Genomic DNA, 14,461 nt, shown 5'->3' with positions numbered 1-14,461 from the left:
AAAGCATTGTCTCCACCCACAAGTTGAGGTAAAATGATCAGTATAGCTTTGAGCTGGACAGATTGGCATCATATGAAACCAGATTCATGCCCCAGGAGAGAGAGATTGCAAAAAAGAGTCATGAAAACCTACAACAGATTTATGACACAACTGAACTTTTCAGTTCAAATCCTTATGAGGAAGTTCTTCTCATAAAAATAAGATAAAAAAAAAAAAAAAAACGCATGACAACGTTCACATCAAGTGATCATTAAAACTTCATTAGAAAACATTTATAGAAAAACTACACAGATGAATATACAGTACATCTTGAATGGTAATAATGGATATAAATGTACATTTCCAAACAACAAAAGATCTTGCCTGTCGTCAAGTTATGAAAACAAAGCTTAATGCTTTCATTCCAGATGCTTATCTTTGCCGACTGTGATTTTAGAACGACTTTTGTTCCACCTCTCGGAATCTTTTACCGCATCTTATGAAAGGAAAAAACTAAAATACCATATGGCAAAGTGTGTGAAACACTTTACAGGCACAATACTGACAGAAATATTAAATAAACACTGTTATTTGTCAAAGGCATAAAATGTGCTGAGACAAAAAAAATAATTGGCAAGTATCACATTACACAAAAAGCAAGACTTCAAAGGCTGGAGCAGGGGTGAAATCACGTTGACTATTTTCAAAAAAGTTTGATCACAGTGTTATACACAGTTCATCTTGAGTGTCAACAATCCGAGTCAAAGAACTGTGAGAACAGAGCAGCAGCATTCACAAATTCCATATCTGACACAAGATATGAGATAAAAGCCATTTGATATTTTCCATTTGTGACTCACCTTATCTTCCTTAACGTACAAAGGCCTAACTTGTTACGCAAATCAAAAACCATTGGCTTTGGCATTAAACAAATAGTTCACCACAAAAAATTAAATTCACTGAAAAATGACCCACTCTCAGGCCATCCAAACTGTAGATGAGTTTGTTTCTTTATCGGAACAGACTTGAAGAAATTTGGATCCTCTGTAGTGAAAGGGTGCCATCGGAATAGGAATAAAATACACTGAAAAAAAAAAATAGCCTACACTCTTAAAAATAAAGGTCACATGAAAGGTTCTTCAAGCGATGCCACAGAACCACCATTTTTGGTTCCACAAAGAACCATTCAGTCAAAGGTTCTTTAAATAACCTTTTTATAATCTGAAGAACTACAAAGAACCTTTTGTGAAACAGAAAGGTTCTTCCGATGCTGAAGGTTCTTTATGCAACCATTTAGACAAAGTTCTTCTATGGCATAGTGAAGCACCTTTATTTTAAATAACCTTTATTTTAAATAGTGTAAATAACACCTTAAGCTACATGTTTATAAGAAACAAATTCATTATAAAGCTGTTTAAACTTTTACATTTTTTTAATTGCAAAATACACCAATATATTTGTTTAGAACTGTTTTGAACTTAAAATCTCTTTCCTAATTTAGACAACTGAAGAAAGCAATATTGTTGATAGAAGACTGTGAAATTAAAAAACATGTGACCACTTTTTGCTTCACAAAACATTAACTGATTGTGAAATGTGATGATTGCTTGTGGATTACTGTGATGTTTTTATCAGCAGTTTGGACTCTCATTCCGACGGCACCCATTCACTGCAGTGGATCCATTGGTGAGAAAGTGCGGTAATGCTAAATTTACCTACATCTGTTCCATTGGAGAAACAAACTCATCTACATCTTGGGTGGTTTGAAGGGGAGTACATGTTCAGGAAGTTTAATTTCTGGCTGAGCTATTCCTTTAAAAGATTATATTTTTGGCAAAAACATTAAAAAAATATAGAGAATACTCTTAAATCTGAGAAATCAATTGCAGTCTGTATAACCAGGATCAAGTTTTCTGTGATCAGTAGACAATTTTCCAGTGTGTTGGTTGTTCACATTCGTTCTCATCGTCACCACAGAATCGGTTATAGGTGCTTTTAGGATCGAAACCTAGGATCTCCCTTTCCTCATGTATTCTGAAAGAGAACGTTGAAACTGATGTCCCAATGAAATACCTGACAAAGACAAGACAAATGTGAGTGAGTGAGTGGGTGAGTGAGTGTTGTTTCACAAAAGAGATAAGCCATTTCAAACAAAAAGACTGCAAGATGAATTTACAGTAGAATGTCACACAACAGCATTTAATAGGTAGGATCAAAGGTAGTCATATCAAACAAAGGGCACTTTTTTCCAGTAAAACCAGTGCCTGAGTTGATTGGAATGATTAAGCCATTACATCATGGGTTTATACTTTTCTTGTCTTTACTGGAAAGAATCTTTCGAGTCACACCCAGTTCAATAAAACAGCAAAGAATCAAATTATTATTTTGCTAAATGAAAAAACAATACATTTTGTAATTCTATTATATCCAACTTCCAATTTTGCAACCAATCCTACCAATTTGTAGGATTTCCTCTAACACTGACACTCTATCAACTTAATCTTTGAGGGACAGTAATGACAAAGAAAAATTTAAGAAAGTCAAAGAAAGAGATATAGTAATAAAAACTAAATACTAAATCTCAGCTGGCTTAATACACAACTAACTCTGACTAAACTTAAAGTAGGTGATTCATCTTTTTACACACAGTTGAAAAGCAGCTTTTGTCCACCTACAGAAAAAAAACTGCAATGTCATTCAGTAACTGCATTGTTGTGACAAAAAAGGACAGCAGAGGGTGTGATCCAATACCTTGCGTGAGCGCAGATCCACTGGTCTATGATGGCCACCCCTCCATCCTTCAAGAGCTCCAGGTCCTCCCAGGTGGGCTCATATCGTACCATCTCAGGTAGCATCCTTTTTAGTTTAGCTAGCTCTGAAAGTAGAAAAATATGATCCCAAATATATATTAAATGTTTTTTTAAACATTTTTTGTTTTTTTAAAGAAGTCTCTTCTTCTTAAAATATTTTTACTATTGAAAATTTCATAACCATTTTCTATTTGAATATATTTTACAATGTAATTTATTCCTGTGATTTCAAAGATTTTCAGAGTCACATAATCCTTCAGAAATCATTCTAATATTCTGATTTGCGTCTCATAAAACATTTTATTGTGTTGAAAACAGCTAAGTAGAATGCATTTAGGTTTCTTTGATGAATAGAAAGTTCACAAGAACAGCATTTATCTGAAATAGAAACCTTTTGTAACATTATAAATGTCTTCATCACCATTTTTAATCAATTTAAAGCATCCTTGCTAAATTAAAACCAATTATATTGACTTCAAGCTTTTGAATAGTATAGTGTATAAATGTTACAAAAGGTTTTTATTTCGAATAAATGCTGATCTTTGGATCTTTCTATTCAAAGAATCCTGTAAAAAAGTACTCACTGGTTTTAAATATTGCTAATAATAATAAACTAAATGTTTCTTGAAGAGCAAATCAGCATATTAGAATGATTTCTGAAAGATCATGTGACATTGAAGACTGGAGTAATAATGCTAAAAATTTAGATTTGATCACAGGAATAAATTCAATTTTAAGATATAATCAAATAGAAAGTTTTTTTAAATAGTAAAAAAATATATACACATATATTATATTATATTATTATTATACATTATATATATATATATTATATATTATATATATATATATTATTATTTATATATTATTATTATACATTATATATTATATATATATATATATATAATATTATATATATATATATATATTATATATATATATATTATATATACACATTGCGGCTTTGTATCAGATCCATTTAGACCATTTCTAGTTTTAAATATTTGTTAACAGCTCATTTATTAACTATAGCTTAGGTATGTATTAGTGTTATGTCATGTTTGATTTATGTTTACGCCCATTCTCATTACTTTATTTTCTTTTGATGTACAGCTTGGGCAACATTGGTTGTATTGAAATGTGCTTTAAAACTGGTAACACTTTATAATAACTATCCGTTATAACTAGTTAATAGATCATTAATAAACTGTTAGTTAATGGGTTACTAAAGACTTGTTAAGTATCATTTAATAGTTTATATGTTATTGGGACGTTATTCTAAAGTTGCAACTATTCTTCATTTATTAACTGTTAGTAAATGAGGAATAGTTGCAACTTTAGAATAACGTCCCAATAACATACATAAGCTAATAACTAACACTTAACTAATACATTAACTCACACTTTACAGATCAGTTGTTCATAGTTTGTTAACCATCTACTAATAAAAGTGAAACATGGTAGAACAGCAAATGGATCGCCGCTGGTTCACTCAGTATAGAGGGTCCAAGGTGTGATAAAACATGTTCATATCAATAATGCCAATGGCATTTTGTTTTCATATTTAGCACAAAAAGTGCCCAAACCTCAGAAAAGCCTATGGGTGGAACAAGGTTGAGGTACAAAAATTGTGTATTTTAAATATCACATCAAATTTCTGTAGCTTGAACTTGTTCCATCCATTGGCTGTTCTACAAAGTACAAAGTCACTGGTATTAGTAGATGGTTAACTATGAACAACTGATCTGTAAAGTGTGAGTTAATGTGTTAGTTAAGTGTTAGTTATTAGCTTATGTATGTTATTGGGACGTTATTGTAAAGTTGCAACTATTCCTCATTTACTAACAGTTAATAAATGAAGAATAGTTGCAACTTTAGAATAACGTCCCAATAACATATAAACTATTAAATGATACTTAACAAGTCTTTAGTAAGTAATTTACTAACAGCTTGTTCATGATCTATTACTAATTTATAAGGTATAGTTATAAATCATTAAAATACCGTTAACAAGTCATTTATAACTTGTTAACTAACAGCTTGTAAGCTATCTATTGGCTATCTATAAGGCACAGTTATAAATAATTAACAAACTATTAACTGTTATTTAACAAGTCATTTATTACTCATTAACTAACAGTTTATTAATGGTCTATTAACTAGTTATAACGGATAGTTATTATAAAGTGTTACCCTGTTTTCTACTTTAATATATTTTATAATGCAAAGCTGAATTTTCAGCATTCGTTACTACGGTCTTCAGTGTCACATGACCCTTCAGAAACCATAAAGAAATGTTTTTATTATCAATGTTAAAAACAGTTGTACTTGTTAATATTTATGTGGAAACCATTAAAACATTTTTACATTTTTTTTCATTTGTAACATTATCCCCCGGTTTCACAGACAAGGCTTAAGCCTAGTCCTAGACTAAAATGTAAGTCTGAGCTGTTTCCACTGAAAGAGACTTACACTGACTCGTCTTCAAATATATCAGTGCCTTTGTTTTGTCTCAAAATGCACATCAGTGATATTTTTTCTAAGCACATTTATAAAAACTACTTAAATGTCCTAACCATGACCTAATCCTGGCTTAGTCTAAGCCCTGTCTGTGAAACCGGGCCTATATGTCTCTACTGTTACTTTTGAGCAATTTATTGTGTCCTTGCTGAATAAAACTAGTTATTTCTTTAAAAGAAGTTTACTGCGCCCAAACACTTCAAAAGTAGTGTATAGAAGAAGAAAAAAAGTGAATAAAAAAAAACATTTCCTTATACAAAGCTGTTGGATGGCTTCAGATGACTCATATAATAAGTCTTCTGCCTAATATAGCACAAAAATCATATGAACTACTGTCTCTTTTATGATGCCTAATAATAGCATCTGTATACCTTCATCGTCGGCATCGGTGGCAACAAAGACTTGTTGAAGCTTGTGCTTCTTCATGAGACTACGGATCTTCTTCACTGCTCCTTTGAGGCTGGGCACATCTTCTCTGTGCCCCCAGATGAAGTCCTTCCTACGTAAGTGAACTCCCAGGTAAGGACCTCCCTTAGCACTGCCCAGTCTGTTCTGGGTCCAAGAGTTTACAAAAGGTCAGGCAACAAATATGACCGCTTTGCATATTTGAAATGAGCGTGGGTGTAAAACACATGACAAACATTCCAGAAATGCGTTGTAATGACAGGTGAACAAAAGCTCTGATGAAGCTCAAATCCTTCATCTTGTTGCACAAACACCAGCGTGACTGTATCTATTATGCTGGCAGCAGTGACACCAGTACTTTTTTGTATTTGAACAATGAGAGAGGAGAATTAATGTAAGTGAACATACTTTCATTCTGGTCCAGTCTTCGTTGTACGGCGTTTGGTCCTGTTTATCTGTGGAGTTGAGATACTTGGCCCTAAACTCGTCTCCTATGATACGCAAGTGTTTAGCAAACACCATACTTCGCCGTGTCTGAGGGGCAGTAAAATGTTTGTTTTAATTTCAAACCATCAGACGAAAAATATATCAAAACGCATAATTAATACAACACTTTTAGCCAAATTAAATCATGAATTTATGGACTTACATCCCAGTAGTCCTTCCCAGCATAGTGATCATGAAGAACAGTCTCAGCTCTGTCCAGCATTACTGACCTGTAGTTAAGTAACAACTTGTGTACAAGAATCCATTTGCATTTCAAAGTTATTTTAATTTAAACATTTTTCCAAAGTGACTCACGTGGCAGTTACGTTATTTTGTAAGAGAGGAGCCAAGATAGAGGCATGTCCCTGAGCAGATAAACAGGTGACATTCAATGCTCTCGTCTCCTCATAACCCCAAAGCCAACCTCTGGAGAAAAAAGAGATAAGATTTCATTAAAGAAATGGATTGAATTTATTTTTCTGTGAAGTACAAAAGAAGATATTTAATGGAATGTTGTTTTGTTTGGACCTTTTTGTATGGACAAAAGTTCAAAATATATTCAAAAGAACAAAGAAAATCATACACTGAAAGAACATGAAACATCCTTTTTAGTTTGTTTCTCACACAAAGCCATTGTTTGGCTTCGGAAGACATATAATGTATGGACATACTTTACCATTTAAAGGGTTGGGGTCAGTAAGATTCATAATATGTATAATATATAATATTTGTTTAAGAAATTTTGAGCAAGGATGCATTCATTTCATTAAAAGTAAAAGAGTAAAAGACCTAGAAATTTACAAAAAAAAAGGTATTTCAATAAATGCTGTTCTATTCATCAATTACTGTAAATAAATAAATAATAAAGAAATATTTTAATCAGCACAACTGTTTTCACCATTTAATAATACTACGGAAATGTTTCTTAACCACACATGCAGGATATAAGGAGTGTTTCTGAAGGATCATGTGACACTGCTGAATTCTTAAGTGTGAGAAACATTTTTAAACAATTCTTCCAACCCCAAACCTTTAAACGGTAGGCTACTGTACCTTGACAAATATGGTGAAATGTAGTTATATGTAAAAGACATGCTTAAACATGTCACATTTTTTCCAAGAAAAAGAAAAAAAAAACAGTGTTATCAGTTTGAAATGACATGAGTGGAAATAAACTATACACTACCAGTCAAAAGTTTTTGAACTGTAAGATTTTTAATATTTTTTTCTTCTGCTCACCAAGCCTGCATTTATTTGATCCAAAGTACAGCAAAACCAGTAAAATTGTTAAATATTTGTACTATTTAAAATAACTTTTTTCTGTTTAAATATATTTTAAGATGTAATCCATTCTGTGATCAAAGCGAACTTTTTAGCATCATTACTCTAGTCTTTAGTGTCAGAATTCTAACATGCTGATTTGCTGTTTAAAAAAACATTTTTATTATTTTTATTAATATTTAAAAAGATGAACAGAATGATCCAAAGATCAGCATTTATTAGAAACAAAAAGCATTTGTAAAATTATACACTATACCAATCAAAAGCTTGGAGTCGGTATGTTTCTGGGGAAAGAAATTTTGATTTAGCAAGGATGTTTTAAATTGATCAAAAGATTTCTATTTGAGATCATTGTTGTTCTTTTTAACTTTCTATTGATTAAAGAAACCTGGAAATTCTACTCAGCTGTTTTAAACATTATACAAATAAATGTTTTTGAGCAGCAAATTAGAATTTTAAAATGATTTCTGAAGGATCAATTGACAGAAGTAATGATGCTAAAAATATAGCTTTGAAATAATGGAATAAATTATATTTTAAAATATATTCAAACAGAAAGCAGTTATTTAAATAGTAAAAATGTTTCAAAATGTTACTGTTTTTGCTGTACTTTGGATAAAATAAATGCAGGCTTGATGAGCAGAAGAGACGTCTTTTAAAACATAAAAAATTTTGCTGTTCAAAATCTTTTGACTGGTAGTGTATTTAATTTTTGAGTGAACTGTTCCTTTAACAACTATTCATGTCTTGCACCCTTCCATAAGTATGTCTGTCAAGAGCACCTGAACTGGCCCAACCTGTGATTTTAAAGCAGTACCTGTAATAACCCTGTTTGTCTTTTGAGTACATAAGCTTTTCGATGCACGGTCGCTCATGCACCTTCTCCTCCCATTTCCCATCTGTCCAACCCTCTGCATAGCTCTGCAGGACAAGGATCTGGTCAATGAAGGGACCTCCAGACTCTAAGATCAATAATACAGACACAAAATATGTGAATCATAATTGAGTCTACATTGTAAGGAAAAAAGTACAGTTTAGCCGAAAAATTGAAGCCCTCTGGTGCATTTACATCATAGGAGGTATGTGAGCACTGCATTATTCACAGGAAATTGTATATGAGTAACTAGACAGTCTTGCATAAAGTGTATATTTTCTGTGCCACTAGTGTTACCAAATGTAATTGCAAAAACAATGTTTTTTTTTTTAAATCTGTTTCCCCAACATTCCCCCAGTCTGAATAAATTAATAACAGTTAAATGAAGCTAAATAATCATTTAATTGTAATCTCTTGCTTTCAAACAAATAAACAAAAACAGTGTGGCTCACCAGCAATGAATTCCTCATACTCAATGACTGGTATGTTAGCCTGTAGGCTGGTTATGCTGAAGAATTCCCCCCAAGGGATGCGAACCTGATGTATATCAGGGCTCTGCCAATGATACAGACGACCCCATGGAGGTAGCACTAGCACCCAGTCGCCCTCTTTCCTCAACGTCTTCAGCAAAGAGGCCATGCGAATGTACACATCTCGACGAAGATTGAAACCCTCGGGTGGATTGACATCATATAGGAGGTACCTGAGCATTGCATAAAACAGGATCATTCCTATTGTGCTGTGCAGTACAATTTAGGTCATATAACTGTTTATCTGTGTGTGTGTATGTATGCAAATAAGTTTAATCAATCCAACTTTTAATACCTTGGTTTAAACATTTTGTTGTATTATTGTTTCATTGTGATTCTTCATTTAAGTTTTTTTCTTTAAACAAAATGTTTCAATTAGTCATTTTCCTTTAGTTTTATCTAAAATGCATTCATAACATAGATTTTTCAGACTGCTATCACAAAAATATTAATAAAAAAACTAAACAAAACTTAATTGTAATAATTTAGTTAGCATTTTTGACCAATTAAATTTTTCCCATAAATTTGAACATTAGAAATGTTAAGGTAATTTTATTTATTTGTTTACAACTAAAATATTTGAAACAACACATGATTCTGCTGATGTGTCTTTTCTCTAATCAAAGTTACAAGCAAAACGTTGTTATTATAAAATTATGTGCAAAACTACAGTAGTCAACATTCGAAGTGGATCAAAAAAGTTCATCAAAAGTTGTCCTAAGATAAGAAGTGGTATTCTTTTTGGTTTTAGGACAAATTTGATGAAAGGTTTTGATCCACTTCGAATGTTGACTACTGTATATATGCTACCAGTCAAAAGTTTTTTTTAAATAATTCTCTTCTGCTTAATTTGATCCAAAGCATAGCAAAAACAGTACAATTCTGAAATATTTTTTACTCTTTAAAATAACTGTTTTCTATTTAAACATATTTTAAAATGTAACTTATTCCTGTGATCAAAGCTACATTTTCAGCATCATTACTTCAGTCTTCAGTGTCACATGATCCTTCAGAAATCATTCTAATATGCTGATTTGCTGTTTAAGAAACATTTAATATGATTATTATTATTAATATTTAAAACAGAGTACATTTTTCAGGATTCTTTGATGAATGGAAAGATCCAAAGATCAGCATTTATCTGAAATAAAAAGCTTTTTAATATTATACACTATACCATTTAAAAGCTTGGAGTCAGTTAAACATAATGATAAAGACATTTATAATGTTACAAAAAAATTTATTTCAGATAAATGCTGTTCTTCTGAGCTTTCTATTCACCAAAGGAACCTAAAAAAATCTCTACACTGCTGTTTTCATCTTAATATAATAATAATAAATGTTTTTTGAGCAGCATATCAGAACATTACAGTGAGTTCTGAAAGATCATGTAACTGGAGTAATGAAGCTAAAAATTCAGCTTTGAAATCACAGGAATAAATTACATTTTAAAATATATTCAGATAGTAAAAATACTTCAGAATTTTACTGTTTTTGCTGTACTTTGGATCAAATAAATCCAGGCTTGGTGTGCAGAAGAGGCTTCTTTAAAAACATTTAAAATCGTACTGTTTAAAATCTTTGACCGGTAATTTATAATATACTAAATCTATGTAAACTACATTTATACATACATTTTTTTCACTTTCTTAAAGTATTGATTTTAGTTTGGCTATTTTAAAAATACTTATTATAATGCTGAATAATATGCTAGATGTCCATAAAACAAAAAGGGGAAGTCAAGCTTTTTACTTCTGAAAGTCTCTTATAACCTCGAAACAATACTCTTCCATTTCTTTTTAAATCGCGGTCTTCATATGGCACTGAATAACAGAAATAAAACAACACAACAGGCTTTAACAGCTGTGGACATTCGTTATGTAAAAGTATTGAGCATCTTTTCCAGAATATGATTCCTACCGAACATCCCGTGATGCTGCGGCCACCGGAGACAATATCGACTGTCCGGCACGAAATGCATCGTCCTCTGCAGCCGAAGATAAAACAGTAAGGATTAATACTGAATAACATCGTAAAATATCATGAAAAGCAGCAGACACAGCTGTTCCCCTCTTGTTCGCCATGTCTTTCGTAGCCACGCACTTCCGGCGTCGGTACAGTTGCCTAGCAACTCAGAAACCTCTTTACAGAGCCACCAGTTTATATCGGTCTTTATTCCTTTTGTAGTTAGCAAAATCTAGTTTTTTAGTTAAATATGGCCTTATACACAAGATAATTAACTGACGACTCTTGTCAAAGGATAAGAAGCATAATCTCTGTTATTGTTCAATGGCAAAACGCGGATGAAACTGTAGTGGGCAGTGTTGAGACTGCTGTGGCACATCGCGAGATTTCCTCGATGGTGTCGCGCCACCATGACAGCATGAAGCAGGGCCAATGAACAGTGGCGACAGGGTGAAACCTCTGTGTGTACAGTGATCAAGAACATCAGCTGAACGAGTTTTTAACCATGTCATCAATAATCTTAACATCTGCGCACAGGTGAGTGTTCCTCAAGTGCCACAGGTTTGCTGTCATCGTCGAGTCGTTCTGCATACACACTCCAGAATTGAATTATTGCTTGCTATTTGATGTGTGCAGTAGGAGATTTGCAGTGCAGTGCAATAGAGGTCTTTTTTATAAAAAGAATGAATGCGATAAAGTTTGGACGCTGTCTCATGAATACACAATAGCTATTGTGTCGTTTAAATGTTTGCATGGATTGAAATCAGCAAAACATATTTTAAAGGGTTTTAGAAAACATATAAAAGCAAAACTACACTCTAATGCATTATGTATATATACACTTCCATGTTTTGTAAATAAGTCTCTTCTGCTCACCAAGCCTGTATTATTCTTTCCAAAGTACAACAAAAACAGTACTATTTTGAAATATTTGTACTTTTTAAAATAACTTTTCTATTTGAATATATTTTAAAATTATAATTTATTCCTGTGATTTTAAAGCTGATTTTTTTTTGCACCATTACATTAGAAATCATTCTAATATTCTGATTCGCTGCTCAAAAAACTATTATTATTATTATGATGATGTTGTAAACCGCCGAGTAGAATTTTTTTCAGGTTTCTTTGATGAATAGAACGTTCAGAAGAACAGATTTTATCTAAAGTAGAAATCTTTTGTAACATTATAAATGTCTTTATCATCATTTTTGATCCATTTAAAGCATCCTTGCTAAATAAAAGTATTAATTTATATAATTTCTTTCCCAAAAAATAAATTATACTGACTTCAAGTTTTTGAATGGTATAGTTTATGTTTCAAAAGCTTTTTATTTCAGATAAATGCCGAAGGTTGGATCTTTCTATTCATCGAAGAATCCTGAAAAAATGCACTCAACTGTTTTAAATATTGAAAATAATAATACTGACTGTTTCTTAAACCGCAAATCAGCATATTAGAATGATCTCTGAAGGATCATGTGACACTGAAGACTGGAGTAATGACGCTGAAAATGTAGCTTTGATCACAGGAATAAATTACATTTCAAAATATATTTAAATAGAAAATGGTTATTTCAAATAGTAAAACTATTTTTAAATTTTACTGTTTTTGTTGTACTTTGGATCAAATAAATGCAGGCTTGGTGAGCAGAAGAGACTTCTTTAAAAAACATGAAAAATCCTACTGTTCAAAAACTTTTCACTGGTAGTGTATAAATTAAAAAATGTTGTATATTGCATTCTTGTAAATAATAAAAGGCATAAACATGAATAAATAAACATAACATACAGTGTATTTGAGGTTTCAGTTTCAAAATGTTCTGTTGCCTTTATTTTAAGAATTTCATTTTAATAGCATTACCCAACAACATGTATAAAAATGTGATGTTAAGTTCAACAAAAAATGACACCATGTTTGGCTTTATCCTATATAGATTACAGTCAGTCTGCAGATTGCAGAGAATACAAAGACACATGGTAAGTTTGAGTTTTAAGGGGATCAGTATTCATATTTTTTTTTTCAGCCAGTCAAAAGTATGGACACACTTAATCATATGTATGATCCTTTTCATTGATTTTTCTATGACCCTAAAAACCTTTTGGTCTGTTGTCTTATATACAGTGCCTTGCAAAAGTATTCATACCCCTTCATTTTTTTCACGTTTTGTTGCAGCATTATGTTAAACTGCTTTAAATTAGTTTTTCCCCACATCAATTTACACTCCATACACCATAATAATGACAAAGCAAAAACCAGATTTGCAAATTTTACAAATTTATTAAAAATAAAACACTGAAATAAGTACATTGCATAAGTATTCATACCCTTAACTCAGTACATAGTTGAAGCACCTTTACAGCCTCAAGTCTTTTTTTTTCGATATAATGTGACAAGCTTTGCACATCTGCATCTGGCAGTTATCTGCCATTCTTTGCTTCACCTTTTCACCTCTCAAGCTCTGTCAGCTTGGATGGAGGCTGGCAGACATTTTCTAGAGTCCTTGTTGTTCCAATCGTCTTCCATTATGGATAATGGAGGCTACATGCTTCTGTGAACCTTCAATGCAGCAGGTTTTTTTCTGAACTCTTCCCTAGATCATTGCCTTACGCAAGTCTGTCACTGAGCTCTACAGGCAGTTATCTTGACCTCAGGACTTGGTTTTTGCTCTGATATGCATTTTCAGCTGTTAGACCTTTTCTTAGAGGGGTGTGCCTTTCTAAATCATACTCATTCAAATGAATTGGCCACAGTTTAACTCCACTCGAAGTGTAGTAACATCTAGAAGCAATATGAATGCTCCTGAGCTAAATTTCGAGTGTCCCAGAAAAGGGTATGAATACTTATGCAACGGGCTCTTTTCAGTTTTTTATTTTTAATAAATTTGCACAAATGATAAAAACCTATTTTTTGCTTTGCCATTATGGAGTAGGGAGTGTATATTGTTGTGGGAAAAAAGCAATTTAAAGTAGTTTAACATAAGGCAGCAACATAACGAAATGTGAAACAAATGAAGGAGTATGAATAATTTCGCAAGGCACTGTATAATACTTGAAATAATTAATAAAAAAATGATGTCTTATGCTTAAATGCTTGAAATGATTAAAACAGTGCATTTATATAAAAAAAAACACATGAAAAGAATATGTCTAAACCGTTCTTGTGATGCACAAGTTTCAGTGTAATAACATTGTATTGATTCTAAATGTTTCTCCCATTAAATATTATTTTATTCCTGTGTCTCATTTCAGATGTCCAGTAAAGCTGGGTCTGAAGTTCTGTTTGAGAATGTTGGGAATGCTGGAGTCATCACACTAAACAGACCCAAAGCTCTCAATGCTCTGAATCTTACCATGATCAGACACATCTACCCTCAGCTCAAGGTTAGTGGAGACTGGAAACTTTACAACATCAGCCCTGTGTTGTTTTTGCTCACCCAGTCCAACTTTTTATGACAATCTCTGATTGTTAACTTACTTTAATTGTTGTGCCTTTGTAGAAATGGGACAAAGACTCAGAAACAGATCTAGTGATCATTAAAGGAGCAGGGGAGAAGGCTTTCTGTGCTGGTGGGGATATCAGAGGTAATTATTTAAGCTAATTATGCAGTTTG

The 14,461-nt window shown here is 32.3% G+C and overlaps 2 protein-coding genes across 2 annotated transcripts in view; one reads left to right on the top strand and one right to left on the bottom strand.

The window, feature by feature from the left end:
• Positions 1–239: 239 nt before the first annotated feature.
• pofut2 (protein O-fucosyltransferase 2) lies at positions 240–10,969 on the bottom strand. The gene is made up of 9 exons (XM_073846033.1): positions 10,806–10,969; positions 8,808–9,058; positions 8,299–8,443; positions 6,516–6,626; positions 6,364–6,430; positions 6,123–6,248; positions 5,681–5,861; positions 2,731–2,854; positions 240–2,052 (listed from the first exon to the last, which is right to left on the bottom strand). The coding sequence occupies exons 1-9, from the start codon at positions 10,967–10,969 to the stop codon at positions 1,899–1,901; spliced, it is 1,323 nt and encodes a 440-aa protein (XP_073702134.1). The 3' UTR covers positions 240–1,898.
• Positions 10,970–11,248: 279 nt separating this feature from the next.
• The window catches only part of hibch (3-hydroxyisobutyryl-CoA hydrolase), a 49,048-nt gene continuing 45,835 nt past the window's right edge, over positions 11,249–14,461 (top strand). Inside the window, exons 1-4 of the mRNA XM_073846007.1 lie at positions 11,249–11,387; positions 12,785–12,827; positions 14,100–14,231; positions 14,348–14,432. Of these exons, the coding sequence (XP_073702108.1) occupies positions 11,356–11,387; positions 12,785–12,827; positions 14,100–14,231; positions 14,348–14,432 (292 nt within the window). The 5' untranslated portion in view covers positions 11,249–11,355. The remainder of the gene's footprint in view (positions 11,388–12,784; positions 12,828–14,099; positions 14,232–14,347; positions 14,433–14,461) is intronic.

This window comes from Garra rufa, chromosome 8, assembly GCF_049309525.1.
Source record: "Garra rufa chromosome 8, GarRuf1.0, whole genome shotgun sequence".
Lineage (NCBI taxonomy): Eukaryota > Metazoa > Chordata > Actinopteri > Cypriniformes > Cyprinidae > Garra > Garra rufa.
This window is presented reverse-complemented; position numbering and strand designations above follow the sequence as displayed.

Bases quoted from the DNA above. Each gene is read 5' to 3' on its own strand.
- pofut2 (XM_073846033.1), bottom strand. From the start codon at position 10,969: ATGGCGAACAAGAGGGGAACAGCTGTGTCTGCTGCTTTTCATGATATT. The intron at 8,444-8,807 runs GTGAGCCACACT...TATTGATCTTAG, and splicing joins GTATGAGGAATTCATTGCTG to AGTCTGGAGGTCCCTTCATT. The intron at 2,855-5,680 runs GTATACAGATGC...TTCTACTTTCAG, and splicing joins CACCGATGCCGACGATGAAG to AGCTAGCTAAACTAAAAAGG.